General features: G+C 48.3%; 1 protein-coding gene across 1 annotated transcript in view; it reads left to right on the forward strand.

Moving 5' to 3' along the window:
• EFCAB6 (EF-hand calcium binding domain 6) overlaps positions 1–22,368 on the forward strand; it is a 165,683-nt gene that overhangs the window by 63,461 nt on the left and 79,854 nt on the right. The window contains 8 exon segments of the mRNA XM_078150502.1: positions 1,890–2,000; positions 4,052–4,157; positions 7,004–7,174; positions 9,497–9,562; positions 10,219–10,379; positions 12,068–12,226; positions 14,992–15,160; positions 20,760–20,874. Of these exon segments, the coding sequence (XP_078006628.1) occupies positions 1,890–2,000; positions 4,052–4,157; positions 7,004–7,174; positions 9,497–9,562; positions 10,219–10,379; positions 12,068–12,226; positions 14,992–15,160; positions 20,760–20,874 (1,058 nt within the window).

The following is a 22,368-nucleotide window of genomic DNA, read 5'->3' on the forward strand; positions in this document are numbered from 1 at the left end:
TTTTGTACTTCCTTCTTCAACTGGCCAATTGTGTTTTTTAGGGACTTGTTTTCTTCAGTGTACTCTTCTGTTAGTTTTTGTCCTTCCTTCTTCAATTGGCCAATTGTGTTTTTTAGGGACTTGTTTTCTTCAGTGTATTTTTTTTCCAATTGGCCAATTGTATTTTTGAAGGACTCTTTTACCTCTCTCATTTGACTATTAAAATCCTTCTTGAGCTCTTCTAAGAAGGCTTTTTGGGCTTCAGACCAGTTCATATTCCCTTTTGTTGTTGCAGATGTGGGTTTGTTGACAATGTTGTCCTCTTCAGAATTTCTGTCTTGATCTTCACTCTTCTCATAATATGAATCTATGGTACGTTTCTTTTTACTCATGGTGTTTCTTTATTCCCTGGCCTTTAAAGAGATTGAGCTCTCCTGCTGGGGAACAGAGGGTACTGACCCAAGCTTCTTGTGTTGGGAGCCTAGGTCTTGGTCACTGGCTTTGTTCTGGGGCCTCTTATGCTGGGAATTGGAGGCTGTAGGTTTCTGGCAGCTTACCGCATGTTGGGCTGGAACTTTCAGGCAATTCTAGGTTGCCTGCTTTTCCTTTCCTTTAGCTTTCTTCAGCTCCTTTTAGACGGGTGCTGCAGGGTGTTTATCTGCCTGGGGCCCCCTGCAGTGTTGTCTCCCTCGTTTCTGCTAATGCACTGGGAGATTCCTTTGTGGTGGATTGCTGAGACTCCTGGTGGTTTTCTGAGCTGGTTTCCACCGGTTCCCCCGCCCTCACTGAGGCACTCGGAGGTCCAGGTGTTGGTGTTTGCCTGCTCTACCACCTGGGCTTCAGTATTTCTTCACAATTGGAGGCTTCAGGGCTCCTACAGCTCACCTGGTGTTGGGTTGGAATCAGCAAGGCCGGGGCTTTAGGAAGCCTTTAGGTTGTTTTCTTCACCTCCTTTCAGATGAATGCCGCAGGGTACTTGTCTGCCTGGGGCCCCTTGTAGTTCTGCCTCCCTTATTTTTGCTGAGGCACTGGGACGCCCGTTTGCTGGCCTACTGCACTACTGCTCCTTGTCTTTCTTCTAGTTCAGGTGTTCCAGGGTTTTCTTCTGGGGTGATATTTTCTGGGTTTTCAGAGGTTGATAGGGGAGAGTGAGAGCGACTACCTTTTCACTCCGCCATCTTGGCTCCTGGAAGTGGAATGATAATCTGGAAAGAGTTAAGAGGAGAGTGATGGAGATAGGGAAGGGTCTCCAATCCATGCCATGGGAGCACTTGAAGTAAATGGGGATTTTAAAAACAACTGGAGCAATGGAGGGGAGGGGGGGTGAAGGACCGTTGACTGAGAACCAGAAGGGACACAGAAGCCATCTTTAGGTAGCCACAGGCCTGTCCCCTAAAAGGGGCTTAGCCTGATTCTGCTTGGCCCCAGAGCATAGAACTACGCACAAAGGTGAGAAGCTAGAGAGGGTAAGACCAGAGTCTTAAGGAAAAGGTTACAAAGATGAGTGTTTTCCCTAAGTGGAATGGGCTTCTTGGGAAGGCAGTGAGTTCTCCATCTTCTGGGGACTTTGGGCAGCAAGTTGCCAGGGCAATGGCGGGAAGGGTACCCTCCCCCGGGACACACTAGGCGGGGGGCTGCAGGCGCTCCCAGGGCCTTGGGTTCCACAGCAGGGGCTTTGGAGCTGGTGATCCCAGCTCCTCCTTCCTCTCTTGCTTCACTCTCCACAAGCCACACACTCTGCTGGGGCTTCATTTCCTCGAAGTCTTACACGGCTATTCTGTTCTTTCGGCTTCAGATGGAAACCTCCCCCAGACTGCTGCTGCCCTGCCTCCTTCCTGAACACTGAATTCAGGGGGCCTAGAATAGAGCTAAAACTGTTTAAAACAGCATTTCTATTTTACTTGACCCAGATTAGGATTTAAAACCACCAGTAAAATTGCTTGGAAGCAATTTTTAAGAAAATGTCAGGACTGTGCCTTAGTTGACAATGGATACATGATTCCCCTGAGGAAAAAGAAAAGGTATGTTGTATGTTCTGCTCCCTTTTATGAACTGAATTTGATTAAAATACTGTGGAATATTGAGAGAAGTCATATGTGGGTGGAATGCCATCGGTAGTCATTTGAGACTTGGCAGATGGGGTCTCACTGAAAGGGCTTTAAGTGTGTATACAGACATAGGGATATTCTGGGTAAAGAACTCCCATTTTTAGAGCCATTTATGACTGCAAAGCCTTCACATGTGGCCTCTGACCTGATTCTCAAAAGAACCCCGGGAGGTAGGAAGGGCAAGGAATTGTATGTCCATTTTTCAGATGAGGAAACAGAGGCACAGAGAAATGAGGTGACTTGACCCCCAAGGCCACTTAGCCAATCATGATAGAGCTGGGACCTCAGGATAGGGCTCCTTAATCCACCACTGGAGGTCTTTTCTTCACTCTAGGCTTTCCGGGGCAAGTGGACCTCACACTATCAAAATGAATGATGATAGTAATAATGAGAATAATAAGAAAACTAACTAGCATTTCTAGAGATCTTTAAGGTTTGCAAAGCACTTTACAAACATTATCTAATTAGATTCTATTATCCTCATTTTACATGAGTAAATTGCCTTGCCTGGGGTCTTTTGAACTAAGAGCTTTCTGCCTCCAGACCCCACCCTTTTCCTGGTGGGCTAGTGAGTGAATAAGTGAATGCATGCTGGGTTACCCCACTCCTCGACCTGGTCAATGAACACTGAGCTCAGTGCAGGGCGGGCTCCAGATACAAAGGCCAGTAGGAGCCTTGGCCAAGCTTCTCAGCCCTCAGCACCCAGTGACAGAGCAGGGGGTCAGGGTGCTTCTCTGATGCCATTTCCACGGATAAAACCATGTCTGTTCCTGACATTGAGCTCTTTGGTGATTCCAAGGACTTTGGGGGCAAGGTGGAGAAGGGCCAAGCCCTTATGGGCACCTGGACATCTGCCCTGCCACTGCTCCTTTCCCTAGTCACCAAGCCTCACAATGTTAGAATGTAAACTCCTCGAGGACAGGGCCTATTCTATGTTTTGGCTTTATACCTCCAGCGTCTGACATTGTAACTGGCACAGGCTCGGTCAATCATTCATTCAGCTAACATTTATCAAGTACCTACTATGGGCCAGGTGCTGAGGGTGCAAAAGGAAAGCACTTAATAGCAGCCTTTTCCTATTAATTTCACTAAGTGCAAGCAAGACAATTGTGTTTCAAAGAATGTAAGCTGAATTATATTTTCCTATTGCTTTCAGTTTGAATTTTAGAGTTATGTTCCCAAGGTAAGAAAATGTTGGCTCCCATGTGTTAAAAAAAAAGCCTCATGTCAATATTGTAACATACGGGCCTTTGAGGGCGCAGTAGGTAAAGCACTAGAGTCAGGAAGGCTTGAGTTCAATTGACCCTGGACAAGTCATTTGAGCTCTGCCTGCCTCAGTTTCATCATCTGTGAACTGGGGTTGATAAAAATGTCTCAAGCTCTCAAGGCTGTCGAGAGAATCAAATATTTGTAAAGTGCTTTGCAAACCCAACTGTCCTGTAGAAATGCTGGCTCTTACATGGTCACTGCATAAGCACACAATAAACATATATGAACACACACGCATGCACATATGTGTTTGCCTGTTTATATGTATGTACATGTCTAGGTTTGTATGTGTAAAGACACATTCCTTGTCTATGGCCACTTTCTGGAAAGCTCTTCCACTTGCTCGGAGCGGGACCTTGGGATATGAATCCTTCCATCCAGTACCCATCAGGCATCTGTTCAGTGATGCAGGGAGGAGGGGGCTTAGAGGCATTTCTGACCACATCCTGTGCCTTTCTGGTCATGAGAGGCTACTGCCTGGACCTGGACCCTGGCTGCCTGGACGGAGGACCAGGGCCAGGAAGGAATGCCGTTGGGGCCGATGGAACCTTGCAAGCTCTGACCTTGGGCTGGGGTAGCCAGGGGACTGGCCGGCAGACCCCTGGTGATTGGGGCTGGCTGGCCCAGCTCTGAGGAGGGTCGAGGGTGGGGCTGGTCTGGGAGGAAGACCTTCTCTCCTGTTATTCTTCCCTCAGAATGTCTGGGGAAGAGCCCATCTACAAGGAGAACATTATCATGAAGCTTTGTAGGCACGTGGAAGACTTCTCCTCCTTGAAGAAGGCCTTCCATATGATTAACCCGGTAAGACTGGGGTAAGAGTGAGGCTGGGCCTGTGGGAGCTCTGGGCTTGGTCAGCCACCCGGAGGGACTGACAGAAGCTGCCCTGTCCTCTCCCAGAAGGGGCATCCCTGGGGACTCCCTGAGGGCCTACACCTGCCCAGTCACCCAGAGCAGCACCCCCACCCCACACAGATGAGGCCCAGAAGGGTTCAGTGAATCCCCCGAGGTTACACTCTCTTCTGCCTTGATGTCGCTTTTTAAAAGGCAGGGTTTGGGGGTCAGTTTAAAGAAGGAAAAGGAGAAGCAGTGAATTCTGTGGTCTGTTAGCTGTATTATCTTAGGCAAGTCCCTTGGCCTCTCAGGGCCTCAGTTTTGCTGTCTGTAAAATGGCCATAATCCATGCCCTGCTGATCTGGTGGGACTGTTCTGAGAGCTGGCTCTATGAACATGAGGACATGACACATGTTAAGCTCCTGTCACAGTGTCTGGCACCGATAAATGGGCTGTTAAGGGGCCGAGGGGCAGTGTGGTACAGTGGGTGGAGCACCCAGCCGCAAAGCAAGTTGTTTTTGGTTCCAGTTCCACCTTATACATTAGCTGTGTGACCACAGGCAAGTCTCAGTTTTGGGAAATGGAATAATGATGCCTTCGGTGCCTCCAGCACCTAAGAGCGCTGTTGTGAGGGCTCCTTCGAGACTCTGAGCTTTAGGAATGAGCCATACGGAGACAGCCGCCACTGCCTTGAGGAGCATGGTGATGGTGGCTCGGCACCCTCATGGTGAAATCCCTAGTGATCAGGGGATGGGAAAGCTTCAAGGAATTCAAGGGAATGGGGCTCTCTGGACATGACTCGGGTGAGCTCTGACGGTGTCATTCACTGGAGAAAATCTTTTCCGTAGGGTTGGCCTCGTCCTAACCCTTCCAGACACTAAGAGAATGGGGAGAATATAGGAGCTTGAGGAGACCCTGGGGTGGAAGAAGGTAGCTGAACAAGGTCCCAGAGGTGAAAGGAAAAGGGAGGTGTGAGGTCCCAGAGCCCCTTGGTCAGGGTGGGATGGCTGAGCCTAGAACCCAAGCACTAAAGGAAGAGGAGGATGAGTGAGGTCCCAGAGCCCCTGGGGCAGGGTGGGATGGCTGAGCCTAGAACCCAGGCACTAAAGGAAGGGGAGGATGAGTGAGGTCCCAGAGCCCCTGGGGCAGGGCGGGATGGCTGAGCCTAGAACCCAGGCACTAAAGGAAGGGGAGGATGAGTGAGGTCCCAGAGCCCCTGGGGCAGGGTGGGATGGCTGAGCCTAGAACCCAGGCACTAAAGAAAGAGGAGGATGAGTGAGGTCCCAAAGCCCCTGGGGCAGGGTGGGATAGCTGACTGATCCCAGGACCCAGAGGTCCTTAGTAGGTTGGTAACTACATCCCTTGAGAACAAAGACTGGTGTTTCATGATGCCATCAAGGCAGGTGGCTTTGTTAGGTTTTGTTCCATGGAAAAATGCATTTCTGTGTAGAATAAATTTACTTAGATGGGCTTTAGAAGGGCATGCTGAATAGAACACACCTTTCTGGGCAATTAAGTTGCTCCTTTAAAATAAATTAGGCCCTTTGATTAAGGAGAAGAATATAATAACAATAATGAATAGCTGACATTTATAGGGCATTTTTTGGTTACAGGACACAATTTTTTAAAGTAAAATTAAGAAACATCTATCTTCAAGACACCTTGCTAAGTGCCAACAATATAAGGACCCAAACAAAAAAATCCTTGCCCTCAAGGGGCTTCCATTCACTGGGGAGGCACCATAGGTACCCAGAAAAATGAAGGAGGGCATTTGAAGGGGGAGGAGCTAATTGAGGCTTGAAGGAAGCCAGGGTGGAAATAAAAGGCAGAGGGAAGGAGTGGAGAGTTTGCTTTCGTGATTTCCTCCTTCTCTGTCCAGCAGGACGAGAAGAGGAGCAGCGTCGACAGATGGTGGGCACAGATGGAGGGTTGGGGTTTGACAAGGAATACTTGGGGAGAAGACAAAGGCCGAGGGTTTGAGGGCAGAGAAGAGGGTGCTAAGGGGCTAGAGAGGACAGTGGAGCCAGGGTAGGTAGGGGAGATGGTGGGGTGGAGGGATTGGAGGCCACAGTGAAGATGAAGAACCGTTTAGGAGGAGGCAGGCACCGGGAAACAGAGGAAGATAGTACAACATTACCATTGGATGAGGGCATTTCAGCATTCACAAACACGGATGTGTGATAATTGTAGGTGAGGGCAGGATCAAAGGTAGGTGGGCAGGTGAGGCAGCAGGGAGGAGCAGCTCATGGGAGCTGAGTAGACTGAGGCTCTGGAAGGGACTCCTGAGGCCAGCTAGTTCAATTCTCTTACAGATGAGGAGACTGAGGCAGACAGGGGTAAAATGACTTGCCCAGGGCCACACAGCTAGTCAGTGTACAAGGCAGGATTTGAACTCAGGTCTTTCTTCCTTCAGGCACTATCCAGTGCACTGCCTCAATCAATGGCCCATTACTCTCCACCTCTATCCCAGTCTTCTCCACACTAATCGTTGCCAGTTCCTTCCCTGCCCCTCCCTCTGACATCTCTTTCAGTCCCTTGCCCAACCTGGATCTTTCTGCCTCCTCTTTTCCCAAATGTACTACATGTTTACTTACAACCATATTTTCCAGTTGAACTCTTTACAATTTGCCCTACGTGCATTACTATACCCACTTCACAGAGGTAAGAAAACAGAGGCCCCACAAGGGTGGGGGGCTGGGTCCCTATCTTCCGCTTGCCCGCGGGCATCGGCCGGCCAAATCAAAGCTGCCACACTTCTTTCATGCTGGTCTCTGTCTCTGTCCCTTTTCTCCTCCACCCCGTGGTGCCCGAGTCAGAAGCAGGACGGGAAGATCACGGGGAAAGAACTGCGGCAGATCCTGAACTGTGCCCTCTGGAAAGTCAACGACCTCGAATACAAAGAGCTCATGCAGATCCTGGACCCAGCAGGCTCGGGCTGCGTCCACTACATCACCCTCTTGTACCTGCTGGAAGAGGAGAGCTCCGCGGTGAGTGTGCCAGCGGAGCAGACGACGGCGTCCGGGCCCGGGAGCCGTCCAAGGTCCTGCCAGTGAAGCGGCCTAGGCATTGTAACGTGCCGCGGACCCGCAGGCTGGGCTTCCATCTCCTGCTGACTGAAGCTCCCTGAAACCTCCCTGGGCTCCCGGGCGTCTCTGTAGGGAGCCGGGCAGAGTGGAGCTTCACCCTAGGTGTCCACGGCAATGCCTCTTCAACTTTTTCTCCAAGGGGCGCGCGCGCGCGTGTGTGTGTGTGTGTGTGTGTACACGAGCATGTGGACTCTCCTAGCAGAAGATCCCAGGACCGGGGTCAGCGCTGGGCGGAGGTGACAGGAGTGGGGAAGGGGCTGGCACCAGGCCTGACAAAGGTGGATGGAAGGGCCAGAGGATGTGCAGTTAATGCCGTCCCCTTTCCTTCCCCCAAGTCCCTGTCTTGAATTTTCTGTGCTACATTTCTCGGGTGGGGTGGAAGCTCCTCGAGGGCAGGGCCTGTCTTATTTTGTCTCTGTATCCCCAGCACTTGGCACAATCATTTGAACACAGTAGGTGTTGAATAAATGTTTGTTGACTTAAGTTGGATTTACCCTGGGGAAGAGCAGACTTGGGAGTGGCAGGATCTCTGTGCGAGGTTTAGGCATAGAATTGTCCCCAGGGGGTGGAGGGAGGGGGGTGGGAACTGCAGAGAGGCAGGGTCAGGCTTGAGGAAAAGGAGAGCTTGTGGAAGGGGCTGTCCCATGTGACGGGGACCCCCGATGCCAGCTGGCCACTTGCTGGGAGTCCTCACTAGATGGCTCAGCAGCCATTTCCAGGGATTCCAGGTTCACAAAGTACTTTCCTCGCAACCTTCCTGGAGGTGGAAGAATGGTTATTTCAATTTTGTAGTTGAGGAAATAAAGGTTCAAGATGGTTAAGGGACTTGGCCAGGGTCACCCAGCTGGGAGGACACAAAGTCAGGTCCCGTCCTCCTCGCCCCAACTGGGCTCCAGGTGTACGCAGGGCTCTCCCCATTCTGCCCTGCCACCTTTCTAGATAGAGATTTCTCCATCCAGCGTGTGAGTGTGACCAGCATGGTTAGGGTTGGGTAGTCCAGCTAAAGTCTTGCTTTCTACCAGAAGTCCTTCCCAGTCATCCTTAATGCTGCTGCCTTCTGTCTGAGAGCCCCTGATTTCTCCTGCCGGATCTTGTTTGTACACAGTTGCTTGCCGGGGTGTCTCTCCCATTACACTGGGAGACTCTAGAAGGCAGGGCCTGTTTTCACCTTTCTTTGTATCTCCTGCTCTTAGCATAGGGGCTGCTGGCACATGGTGAGTTCTTCATAAATGCTTTGAACCCTGGCTGGGCAGTGTTCTCTGATGGCCTAATTGGGCCATAGGCTTGGATGACCTTATGGAGGCACTCATAGACTTGCCCCAAGCTGTGCTGCATCTGCCTTCCTTCCTGCAATGGTGGGATGCCTCAGCCAAGGCCCTGCCACCCTTCTGCTTTCCAGTGATTTCAACGCCTGGTGGAGCACCCAGAACACACTTCATGGTTCAAAAGGGGCCATTTTATTGGGTCCAAAGTTTGAATTCAACCCATATTGAAGCCCTTTTAGAAAGTCTGTATGTGTGATGCAGGCACATTACCTTATGCAATACAACTTCGATACCACCCATTTCATCAAATATTTTGCTTTGCAAAGGATGAGAGATGGGGGACAGCCAAGTCTGGGTTGTGACCATCTTGAGACTGTGAGAGAGAGCAGGCTTCATCCCTGGAAGAGGTTCCAAGACATTAATGATGTGACAGTTTCATTGCTGGACAGGTTGGAAGAGATAATGGCATGGCAAACCATCTTTATTGAATAGCTGCTATAGGTAGCACGTATATCCTGAATATATCCCATTCAGGAAACATCTATTTGTTAAACTACTATGTTCCCCACATGGGACTAGGTATCAGAGATACAAAGAAAAAAATACACAGCAAATCACTGAAAAAACCTGAGTCTCTGGTCTCACCAGGAGTTTCTGTTCTGGGATGTGTGTGTGTGTTGTGTGTATGATGAGCTTAGCTACACAGAGAACCAAATACTGCATAAATTGAGAAGGGAGAGAGAACTCTAACAACTGAATGAATTAAGAAAGGCTTTGAGTGTAGGCTTGTACCTGCACCACAGTCTTGAGAGGGGGCTTATAGTGGGAAGGAGCAAATTCCAGGCAACAGCAGATGCAGGGGCACTGGGAAAAGGCAGAAAAGAATCCCATGAAATTTGTTTTTTTAAATTATGTAATCAGTTTTTTTTTCCAATAAGTGGTCCTCTCTCTCCACTAGCTTAGAAAAAAAAGACTGAATGGATTCAAAGATGAAAAGACACCTCAATTTCTAGCTTGGGATTCAGTAAGTAACATTCCCTTTCTTGTTATTAATAAGATCAGTGGCATTACTATCGACCTTACACTAGGTTGACTCGGTATTTTAAGAGCTCAGGATTTTGTCATTGAGTGCACCCACTCCATGCTTCTGCAAGTAGCCTTTGATGGTTAGTTGTTGGCCGCCCAAAGCTGCCATCTCCAAGTGGCTATCACTTTGGTGAGGAGCCTCTCCACCCCTGGTGACAGACAGACATAGTCGGCCTATCCCACCTTGCACTCAGAGCTTTCTCACCTGGCTAGCATCTGCCAATGCTTGTGCCTGTTGGGATGGCTATTAGAGATGCAAGGTGAGTATAGGGAGGTACCACCATCACTCACAAGCTTTACAGTGAACAGAGCATGTGCCTTGTAGTGCCCTGTGATGGAGGCCAAGCAAACGTTAGGTTATCCCCATCTTACCAAGGAGAAAATGTGCCCAGAGAGGAGATGGGACTTGTCGGGGGCTACATGACTGGCATGTGTCAGAGTCAGAGCTTCAACCCCAATTTAAAACTCAAAGCCTAGTTTTCTTTCCATTATGCTCCAGTTCCTTCTCTTCCTTCATGTTCATTCAGTGGACGTTGCCTCATTTGTTTTATACAAAGGATCATGAAATAAAAATGTTTCTGATGTTTGTGTTAGATGGAAGAAGTCCTTCACGATGCCATTTCCAAGAACTTGCAAGGCTTCCATACCTTGTTGAAGACCTATGACATTGGAGACTCGGGAGTCATTAGTAGAAATAATTTAAAGAAAATCTTACAAATGGTCTGCCGCTATTTGTCTGATGAGCATCTGACAAAGTAAGTTGTCTGGCCACTGATTCCGAGTGTGTCATCTCATTGCCTGGACTTCCCCAAGTCTTCTCTCTGCTTAAACCCAATCCCAAGACAACTCACCACCATTTATTTGGTCAGCGGTAGGGTGAGGCCGTTCTGAGCTCATCAGCCTTATGAAAACGGGCAGGGAGCTGGATTTAGCCCTCGGGCCAGAGTTTACCAGCTCCTGCTCTAGGTAACTGATTAAGGCCAGGGGCACGCTAGCATGGCTTCCAATAATGAGAGATCACATTTTGAAAGTGCTTTATTAAACTCAACCGGCTCAAAAAAGGGGAGCCGGTATAACTGGAAGCTGTGCCGGTGTGTGTCGTGACTTAATCGCCTCAAGCAGGGGCTGACAAAGGCTGAATTAATTGGTCAGCTCTTGCCCTCTCATTTTGTGATTTTCTGGACCACGTACATCAGAGGCTGCTCCTGCTACAGATTCGCCCAAAGCCTTCTAGGGGATGGAGTCCTGCTTCCCTCCAAGCCAAGAAGAGCTGATGCCATTAGCCCCTGTGGAGTACAGGACCTTGTGCTCAGTGCTGAGAGAAATGCAGACTTTAGAGAAGCTCCTTTTGGGCTGGGGGCAGAGCCAGGGTCCTCTTGACTCCAGATCCACACCACACCAATTCCCACATATATCACATATACATGTGTATGTACGTAGCTGTGTTCCATAGATAACATAGTTATCTATACTTAGATGTATATGGAAAAAGGAAGCGCTTATTCAGTGTGCTTTATGTGCCTAGCACTGTGCTAACTGCTTTACAAATATGATCTCATTTAATCCTCACAGCCTTGGGAGCTAGGTGTTATTATTATCCCCATTTTATAGAAGAGGAAACCTAGGAAACTGAGGCACAGACAGGCAGACAGGCTAAGTGACTTGCCAGGGTCACACAACTAGTCAGTATCTGAATCAGGATTTGAACTCAGTTCTTTCCTACTCTAGGCCCACGGCTGTGTAGTGGTGCCACCTGGTGCATATCATAATAGTCATGCACGATTACAAAGGGCTTTCCTTCCCAAACCCTCCACAGGAGGTAGGGTAAGCATTGTCCTTCTCAGTTTGGAGATGATGTCTCTGTGTCTTTGCTCAGTCCATTCTCCATGCTTGGAGTGACGTCTCTCACTCTCCTTGGCTGTTGAGTTCTTGTTCTTTAAAGCCCAACCTCCCCTAGGAAGAGCCCCCATTAGTGAACACTCTTCCCATGTAGACCTCACATAGCTCTTTGCCTCACACCTCTTCCCATTCATCCTGAGATAGTGTTATAAGTTATCTATGTTGGTGCCATCGCCTTGGCAGTGAGTGAGTTCTGGGAGGGCAGGGTCTGTGCTCTTATCAAAACTTGGTATCTCCCTCAGCACATAGCACAGGGTCCTGTACATGACTGGAGTTTAATGCATGTTTATTGCTGTGTTGTATCAGCTGTATCTGTAAAAAAAAAGCCTTTTTTTTTTTAACATGTCTGTGTTGTCTGTGATGGGGCAAGCACTGGTCGAGCTGATTTGGAAGCGCTTGGTTTCCTCTGCAATCCCAAGGGAAATCTGCTCTGTGGCCACTAGGGCTCCCCAACTCTTTCTAGAACACTTACAGAGGCCAAAGATACAGAGTGAGGCTTTTCTTTCATTCCCCAAAGTTCTAATGGTTTCTTTCTTTTATTCAGACTCTGTGATAAATTCCATGATGCGACTTCAGGAGGAATCCTTTACAAGAAACTTTTGGCCAGTATTGGAATCACCAGCCTGCCCCAAGACTCTCCAGTCACCGTCCAGAGCTTCCAGTCACTAAATGGAACTTGTCGAAGAGATGATGTTTATGAGAGGTATAGAGACAAGCTTTTGATTTGAGGTTAAAAATTATTCATTTGTTTGACTAGGCTGTTGTAGGTTAAATGAGACGTATGGTACATGTATTACAAATCTTTTGGGGGGAATTGATAAGTGATGCCATTTATGGAAAACCTGAGAAAAACAAAGCACTTACTTGCCTTCTCAATGGGTGGGGGAAGGACTGGAGGGAGGGAGACCATGTGGAACTCAAAATAAAAAGACGAATGTTTAAAAAATAAAATAAATCTCAGCTTTAAAAAGAGAAGAGAAAACCAAAGCAAACACTGCCTTCTGAGAGCTGAGGAGGTTCCATGAAGTTCCAACATGGAGCTTGGAAAGCTGGCCTGAGAGAGTGGAAGCTCCTCAGGGCAGGCACTTTTATCTTTTTTGTTCTGTATTCCCAGCACCTGGCAGAGTGCTTGGCCCTCCTTCCAAATAAGGTCCTTGAAGGCAGGGGCTGTTTCATGTCTGTCTTTTATCCCTGACACTCAGCACAGTGCCTAGCACACAGTAGGTGCTTAATAAATGCTTATTGATTGTTAATTGATTAGCACCTAGGTCCTTCTAATTTTGCTTCTCGATGAGCCGGAAGTGCTTCAGTAGCCGTTGGACATGGTTCTGCCATATTTTAGAGCTTTAGAAAGGACTTTCGAGTCCATCTATTCAAAACCTCTCGTATAGAAGGGGAGATGGGCACAAGGTCACACATGGTACCTAGAAGACACGAGGTCTTCTGATTCCCAGTCTGGGTTCTCTGGCATAGGCTGGGCTAGAAGTTCCCACATCCACATTAGGCTTGGTGCCAGGTCATTGGACTTAAGTTCCCTTCTGATTCCAGCCAAGAGTCCATCATTCTACTGCAGGATCGCTGCTCCCTTTACCTTTCCAGCAGCCCAGACTTCTTCCTTTCATCTTCTTTGGGAAAAGCTCCCATTAAACTGTTTACTTAACATTTCCAGTACGAGTGATCAAGCTATTAAAATGATTGCCAAATTTAAGTCTTAGCATAAACATACTTAGTGAATCTATTAAAAAAGCCCACCTGATGAACATTCTGACTCTTCTTCTTCTTGAAAAATGCCACTGAGTGCTAATGAAAAAGAATGATTTTAACTTGCTTGTTCATGGGTCATAATAAATCCACAAAGAAATGTAAAAGAGAGGCGAGGTTTTCTCACTGTAGCCTCCCTTGGAAGATGTTCTGGGATGAGTATCGGTGGACTGTCTTAATGGGTGGCTGACAAAACCTGAAGGCATTCCTGTTAGGGTGGTGGCATTGGCAAGAGCTTCCAAAATGGGGAAGATGGATCAGACTGAAAAAGATAGGTTAAAAGTCCCTGTAGGGCAGAGGGAGGACAGGGACAGGCAAGACGGTGATGGCCTCGAAGGGCCAGGCATTCATGATGGTCTCGGAATCATTGAGCTGGAAGACTTTTCAGATGATGGGTGAGGGGAGTGGGCCCCAAAGGGGCAGGGACTCGCTACCAAGACAAAAATGAAGCACTTCTGGCTCTCAGGGAGCTTACTGCCTAGCTGTGTGACCCTGGGCAAGTCACTTAACCTCTGTGACTCAGTTTCCTTATCTGTAAAATGGGGATAATAGCAGCCCCTCTGGGGTTGTTGTGAGGAGCAAATGAGGGAATTTGTGTAAAGACTTTACAAACCTTAAAGAGCTACAGAAATGCTATTATTATTATTATTATTATCACTATTATATTACCATTTGCCCCAGGGTGTGCTGGGACACCCAGCCACACTCTCTGCCCACCTGATTGTAATGTCACAGTGATCTGTTTGTTTCTAGAAAAGCAATGAATAGGAGTCACTCCATCTCCTCCCCTTCCCAGGCCTCTGTTTCCTCCTGTGAAAAAAGGAGGCTATTACCCCAGGCGGCTAATGAATCTGTAATCCTGTATACTCAGGGGCCTGTCCGCCCCCTCCCCCCCCCACCATGGCACTGTAGTAAGGCTCCCACAGCCATGTTGTATGTGATCTCATTCGACCCTCACAACAACCCTGGGAGGTAGATGCTATTATTACCCCCATTTTACAGGTGAGGGAAATGAGGCAGGCAGGGGTGAAGTGACTGGCCTCGAGTCATGCAACGAAGTATCTGAGGCAGGATTTGAATGTAGGTCTTCTGCCTCCAAGAGCACTCTAATCACCACGCAGGATTTAGTAGTGATGGAGTGTGTAGGGCTTGGGCCAAGTTGCTAAACATTTATTAAGCACCTGCTGTGTTCCTGGCACTGTGCTAAACACTAGGAATTCAAAGAAAGCTGGGGCAGTCCCTGCTCTCAGGGAGCTCACCCTCTAATGGGGGAGACAACGTGCAAACAGTTGGTGCAAAAGCAATGCAGACCAGAGGCTTGCCTATTGGCCCTGGTGTAGGGGCCTCGACCACCTAAGCCCCCACACAGCTTGATCTGACATTTTTACAGAATGTCAGAGCCAGCCTGGGCCCTTGGTAGCCATCTAGACCAGCTAATTCCTGAATAGGCATCCTCCTTAATGCCCTCCCCAATGGGGAGTCATTGTCCTTCCTGAAGACCTCCACCACCCATGGGGGCGTCTTCACTTCCCCAAGGTGTCTAGACCATCCTCTCATTGGACAGCTAGAGAGGACAGAGACTTAGACTGACCGGCTCGCCCTGGTCCACTGAGGCACCACGTGGTTCAGCTCAAGGCGTCCCCACTCACCACTGTCATCGTGCCACCATCCTCCTGTAAACCTTGTGGGTGGGCCTCTGTGTTTCAGGAGTAAGCATGGTGACTATAGAAATGAGCCAATGAAAAACAAGGCTCTTGAAGAAGTGATCGAGAGCCTCAAGAACTGGATTCAGCTGCAGGACACCGGCTTTCGGGACACCTTCCTCGAGTACAGCAAGCATCCCCTGGAGAAGATCAGCAAAGAGGAATTTAGGAAGGTAGGACAGTGCAAAGTGTGTGTGTGTGTGTGTGCGCGCGAGTGCATGCATGCATGAGTGTGGTCCCGTACTTCTGCACATGTATGCCCATGCTCACGTGCACGTGTTTGCACATCACATGTTTGCATGTGTTCCTCGATTTCCCTGACGTGGCTGGCCTATTGCCACCCAACAGTTCTGTGTAAGCCCCAAAAATCCACCAGACCTGTCTCCAGGAGCCATTCATCATCTCAACATTTCCCTGAAGACATAACTGGCTCAAGATAGCCTTGGAAAATACATTGCCACTGGACCGTCAGACTCTTTGAAGAGTTGTGCCATGCCCTGTGCTAGGCACAAACCCCAAAACGAACCAACTCTGTCCTCAAGGAGTTTCCATTTTACCGGAGAAGAAAACATTTCCATATGTCAGTACATGGGAAATATAAATCTGTTTTTAAAGAGAAGAAAAGGAAGCTAAGCCTTGAGTGACCTCGGAGGGAAGGGAAACCCGAGAGAGGCTGGGTAGTTTCTGAGGTGAGGCTCAGCAGAGGCCACCTCTTGTCCATCCTGGTCTTCGTGGGCCTGTGGCCTCCCAACAGGTCATCACAGCCAACAGATTGGGCTCTTCAGGGACACAGGAAAAAGTCTTTGCTTTGGCCAAGGCAAAACTCTGCCACTGTTTCACAGTGAAGGTTTTAAACTTGCATGAAGAAATGACTTAGGCTGGAGATGAAAGAATTTAGAATGGAAAAGTTTATCAATTTAGAGCTAAGATGGACATGAGAGATCACCTGGTCTAACCCCCTCATTTTACCGATGGAAAAACCACCTCACTTACTAGCTGTGGGTCACTTCACCTCTGTTTGCCTTGGTTTCCTCATCTGTAAAATGGAGATAATGGTAGCCCCTATCTCCCAGAGTTGTTATGAAGGTCAAATGAGATAACACGTGTAAATGCTTTGTAAACTGAGACTGTTATGATAGCTATTATTGTTGTTATGAGCTGGAAGTGCTCTGCTCTTAACTCCATAAGAGCAGTAGTACTGGTACTGCAGAGTAACCCTCAAAGTGGGCCTCCATGTGAGTCTTAGCCTATGCATCTGAAACACACGAAAGATGTTTCATATGTTTCAATGCAATTTTACATGTTAACATTCCCAGTTTAGAACTTTGCAACTAAAGACTTTTTCAGCCATGTTGCATTTTCACAACTATAGGCACAAACAGAAGTCTCATCTCTTGGTAATTGTTCTCGGCTCAGATGAAATTCAGACTAGGACCAAATTTAGGCCCATCTCTTGCATTCCCCACCCCTGTCCACAGCTCAATCCTGCTTGGGCTTATTAGAGGGTAATTTCTATATGTTGGCATTTCCAGGTAATGCCGCTAGGAATTCACTGATTTTCTTCTGAATATTTCAGGCAGACAGCCCATGGGGAATAGGATGCTTCCAGTATTGTACAATACACGAGGCCAGGACTCTTACTTTCCAAGTAGAGACAGTCCCCAGTGCCCTGTTGTTGCTGCTGGCTTCTGTGTGTGTCCAGAGTGTTAGCAATTCCACAGGGCAGCTCTGATGGCCCATTTAAACCTGGGCTCTGGCTTGATGGTCTTGCTTCTTATTAGGGTAAGTCAGTCACTGTACTCCAGGGGGTGCATGGTGGAGAGAGCCTTGAGATCCGGCTCTGTAGGCCTAGGCTTCCTCTTGCCTTGGCTGCTCGATCCGTTTGATCTTGAGTGACTTTCCTTACCTCATCTATGCAATTCTAAAAACTCTAGCTCTAAATCCAGTGGCTTCCCTGGGTGACCTCAGACAAATAACACAATAATAATAATAAAAATAATAATAATAGATACTTACATAGGAGTTTGATATTTCAAAATCACTTTGTACCTTTATATCGTTTCATTTGATCATCCCACCAATCCTGTGAAGCATCTGTGTTACCGGTGTTATTGTACCCATTTTATAGTTCTAGCACCTGCTCTGAGCAGCTCCCCCAGCTCGCACTCAGTTTTGTAGATTGGGTCCCCAGAGGGCAACTGTTACCTCAGTTTCTGGGGGAAGCCTCGTAGGTGGCTACTCCTACTCCTGCGGATCATGAGCCCCCACTGGTAGGTTTCACATTAACAATCAGCCGATAACACCCAGTTAGCTCTTAGCAAGGGCATTGTCTCAAATGGCATTGCAAGAAGCTAGTAGTCACAAAATATTCCTCCCATGAGCCGCGTATGCGCTTTCCCACAAATGAACGGAGCATCTGTCATAAGAGTAGGCACACCTAAACTGTGATGATAATGAGGAATGCTTACAGGAGACGTATGTGGCAAAGGTACTGAAAGTGCATTCTCACTTCACAAAGTCCTCACGAAGCTACCCCTGGGTGGAGTGTCTTACTGGCTTCTCAAGCCTGCCCTTTTCTCAGCTCAGCTCTCAATTCACAGTTCTCTTTCTTGAAGCTACTTTTTCCTCCAGGTCCCTGTCTCTGTATCTGTATTTGGCTGGAACATGTCTTTGAAGTGACAGATGCCCTCATTTGTGTTGTGTCATCTCTGCACTGGGTGCAGTGACTCTTACTGGTCTAGTACTTCTCCTTGAAAGCCGTATAGCGTGTGTGTGTGTGTGTGTGTGTGTGTGTGTGTGTGCGTGTGTGTGTGTGTAAATCCACTGCTCTCCCCTCACCTGTAGGGGTCTCTTCTATAGATAGAGCTGTTACCTTGCAATCTCTCCTATCACTAAATGTGAACTACTGAACTTCACTTAGGGCTCAGCCATTTAAAACCCTCAGAGGCTGTCTAACTTATTTGCTCAGAGCCAGTCACTCTGTTCCCTTCTTGACCCAATCAAAGAGGCATTCGTGCCTCATAAAAGGTTCAGAGTAAAACGGGAGCATGGGTGAAGTCCCAGGAGAGCCTGAGGGGTGTACAGACTGGAAGTTAGGATGAGGATGAAGAATAAGCGCTGGGGGGAGATGTCGAAGGCAGAAGGAGAGAAGGCTCTGACTACAGCTGCTTCTATGAGGCTTGTAATAAAGCTTGCTGATTGGCTTTCCAATCATCTTGGAATGTCAGTGGAGCAAGGGGAGACTGAGAGGCATGAGGGCCGTGTGTGTTGTCAAAGGCTCAGTCTCTCTTCCTATAATCGTGCCTTTTCCTTTCTTTCTCCTCTTGTTTCTACTTGGTGGTCTGCACTGATCCCACCCTGCACTGCCATTGGGCAGCCTTCTGGAGGCATTCAGAACTGTACCCCTTTCCTCAGGTGCTGTCCAGTATCCTGGGGAATATTTCTTGTCTCCATTCTATGGGGGTTATTATGAAGGAGCTGGATAGGAAGAATTCCCAATAAAAAATCTGCATAATTATTTGCCAAGGTTATATCAGCCAATACGTCCATTTGGGGGTTGGTGGGGGGGAGGGAGGAAATCGATGCTCTGCTGTAGCGTCACTCCTCCTCAAGCAGTCCCTTGTTTCAGCCCACTCCCTGTTGCCCCTCCCTAACATTCTATTCTCCCATCTTTGTACATCCCTGGAACGATCTCCCTCGTTACCTTTACCTCTTGGAGCCTCCAGCTCCCTTCAAGGCTCAGCTTAAATACTCCCTCCTACAGGAAGCCAGTCTTGATTACTACCCCTCCCATCACTGTATTTAGTGTGTAGATATCCTGCATATATACTACCTTGTGTACATTGGGAGGCAGCGTGGTACAATGGGAAGAGCACTAAATTTGAAACTGGAGGTACTGGGTGTAAATCCCATCTCTGATATAAATTACTTGGGGGACCTTGGATAAGTCACTCAGCCTGCTTGGGTCTCAGTTTCCACATATGTAAAATGAGGGAGTTCAGCTAGAGAGCCCTTGAGGTCCCTTCTGGCTCCAGAGCTGGGATCCTAGGTTGTTTCATCCTGGTAGCAAATGAGTTCCTTGAGGGCAGGGAATTTGTTTTTAAATTTTTGAATCCTTACCTTGAGCCCCAAGCGTATGATAGGTGCTTAATAAGTGCTTGTTGAAATGAATTAAAAAAACCCCTAGTAGTCATCTAGTCTAGTCCCCTCGTTTTTACAGATAAGCAAACAGGCCTGGAGAGAAGAATGACTTGCCCAAGCTTTCACAGGTAACAAGTGACAGAGCCAGGATTCAAACTCAAATCCTTTGATACCATATTTTCCCACTATATCTCATTCCCCTTGTCCTCCAAGACCCTCCAGTGACTGCTGGGTTCATTGTCAACTCCTTTCCCTAGTCCCCATCAGTAATCCAGCACCAGGTCCTATGATTTTTCTTCTCCATCACCCCTGGGGGCTTTTCCTTCGTCACTGTCATTGCAATGACTGGTGCCACTGCCTTACGCCAGACCTGAAGACTATGATTTTTTTCATAGTCAGTCAATAAACATTTATTAATCACCTACTGTTTGCCAGGCACTGTGCTAAGGGCTGGGGGTCCAAAGAAAGGTAGAAGACAGTCCCTGCCCTCGAGGAGCTCACAGTCTAAGGAGGGAGACAATATGTGTGAATAAGCTCTAGAGAGGGTGATTTGGAGATGACGGAAGGGAGGCATCATCGACATAGTCACGGAAGAGGCTACTAGTCTAACCCCCTCCTTTTACAGATGAGGAGACTGAGGCCCAGAAATGGTACCTGATTGGCTCATGGCCAAATAGATAGTAAGTAGCTAGTCCTTCCTTCAGTGTAGAGCACAGAGCTTGGAGTCAGGAAGATCTGAGTTCAAATCTCAGGTACTTACTAGCTTGTGTGACCCTGGGCAAGTAACTTTGCCTTGTTTGCCTCAGTTTCTTTATCTATAAAATGACCTGGAGAAGGAAATGACATCACTGCAGGATCTCTGCCAAGAAGAGCCCCAATGGGGTCACAAAGAGTCGGGCAGACTGAAACAACTCAGTAATGACCTTTCTCCTTTCCAGTTATTGTTGTCCAACTTGAGTTGGCCTATGGACTCAGCTCCTTCTCAGTGACTCATCTCCACTCCTCCCACTCACTCAAGTGTCTTGAGCCAGAAAGCAGGTTAGAATGCCTTTTGTGGTCATGTTCTTTTCCGTGTTTGTGACGGGAGAGACTGAGAGTGACTTGGAGGCCAAAGTCCAGCCTGGCCAATGCTACAATGAGCAAAGGATGGGCTCATGCATTTGACTGAAAGTTACAATAAAGCTGACATTGTTTTATGCTTAGAATGAGAGCAGTAGGCTTCATGAGCTGGAGGGGACCTCAGACACCATCTTGTCCGACCCTGCCATTTTCCAGATGAGCCTCTTGGGGTCCACAGGGGGAAAGGGACTCAGCTGAGGTCACACAGCTAGTAGGTGCTCCCCAGTCCAGCTCTCTGGCCTCCCAGCCCAATGTTTGCTCCCTACCCCACACTTTTCCCCTGCTAAGAGGCAGCTAACTTGCTTGGCTTAGTTTTGGATTCTTTGTGTAGAAGTGAAATCAATCCCCTGTCAATCATAGCAGGCACCAGAGATGCCATTGGCTAAGACAAGCACCCCACTTCCGTCTTGTCCTTGTTCCCAGCAATGGGCCGTGCCATTCCGAGGTGCCAGCTGAAACGCCCAGTGGAGGCTGCCGCTTAACTTTCTCCTCCTCATCTTCTCTCTCTGCCAGGTGCTGGAAGATAACGGAATGCCCATGGATGATGAACAGTTTGGCCTGCTGGTTAAAAAAATAGGATATAAAAACGAAGGACTGAGTTATCTTGATTTTGCATCTGGATTTGAAGGTAGCTCAATGTAAGATGCAAATATGGCCTGAAGCAAATCTTGTATGAACAGCTGGGCTGTTCCCTTTGTCCCGCAGCCAGACCGCAGACTCTGAGCTGGGGCTCAGGCGCTCAGTCTGTCAGTGACCGTGCAGCGCTAGCATCGGCAAAGGGCGCCTGCTTAGAGCCGAGCTCCGGGGTTGTTGCGGCCATGAGTCAGCGCCATCGGCATTCTTGGCCACATGATGTGGTGGGCGGTGCCACAGAGGCTGAGCTGGGGCTTGGGTAAAGGGGTGAACACTGTGCCCAGTCACTTGCTCACTCACAAGTGCTGAGCAGACTCCTGCCCGTGCCCGGCCCGGCGCTGTGCCCTTTGACGGGAATGAGTGAAAAGGAAAACCGTCTTTGTCCTGGTGTAGCTTACACTTCACTGGGGAAAGAACACTTTCACACATACATATATGTAAAACACTGAATGTAATACAAGTTACTGCAAGGTAATTTCAGAGGCAGGGAGCCGTGGCTATGGGGCAGCTCAGGCTGTGGCCCTTGAACTGGGCCTTGAAGGGGAAGGGATCCTACAAGGGGGAGGCAAGCAAGGGTGTGTCCCAGGCAGGGGACAACATGGGCAAAGGTGTGAATTCTGGAGATGAAGGAACATTGTGCGTGTGTGTGTGTATGCGTGTGTGCATGTGCATGTGTGTACGAGTGTGTGTATAGGCGTGTGCATGTGTGTATGTGTGTGCATGTGTGCATGTGCATATGAGTGTGTATAGGTGCATGTGTGTATATGTGTGTATGTGTGTGCATGTGCATGTGTATGTGTGTATATATGTACGTGCGTGTATGTCTATGTGTGTGCATACACATTTGTGTGTGTGTGTGTGTGTGTGTGTGTGTGTATAACAGCAAGGCCTCATTTGGGCTGGCCCCCAGAGCAGAGAGTGTCACGAAGCAGGACCGATGTGGTTTAGGGTGTGCCTACAATGTCATCCATACCCTCCTGGGGGCCCAGAGGGGCTGGTGCTCACTAACTTAGTCTAATCACATTTGGATTTTTGTAAAAAAGCCATTCAGATGATTGTCTTAAATGGCAGCGACCAGGTCCTGATTTTCTTTTCAAGGAGGGAGATATATGCCTAGTTAAGCCAAATTAAGATGAATAAAATTAAAAGGACAGAATGTTAAATTCGCAGTCTCCTACAACTTAAAGAATTCTCCTCCACCCCAATTCCCTAAATCTAGGCTTGCTATTCATAGACCAGGAGATGTGGAGCTGGAAGGGACCTCACAGGCCATGTGGTCCAAGCCCCTTATCTGACAGAGAAGGAAACTGAGGCCCGGGAGGTGAAATGTCATGATTTGGAGCTTTGAAGGAGCGCAGAGACTGTTGAGGATGTGGGAGCATAGATGCTGAGCTAGAACCCCGCAGTTTTACAGAGGAGGCTCATGAGGCAGAGAGAAGGGAAGGGATTTGCTGTGTCCAGCACACTTCCCAATGCCACATCACCTCTG

This window comes from Phascolarctos cinereus, unplaced genomic scaffold (assembly GCF_003287225.1).
Source record: "Phascolarctos cinereus isolate Bilbo 61053 unplaced genomic scaffold, phaCin_HiC Scaffold_1;HRSCAF=81, whole genome shotgun sequence".
Lineage (NCBI taxonomy): Eukaryota > Metazoa > Chordata > Mammalia > Diprotodontia > Phascolarctidae > Phascolarctos > Phascolarctos cinereus.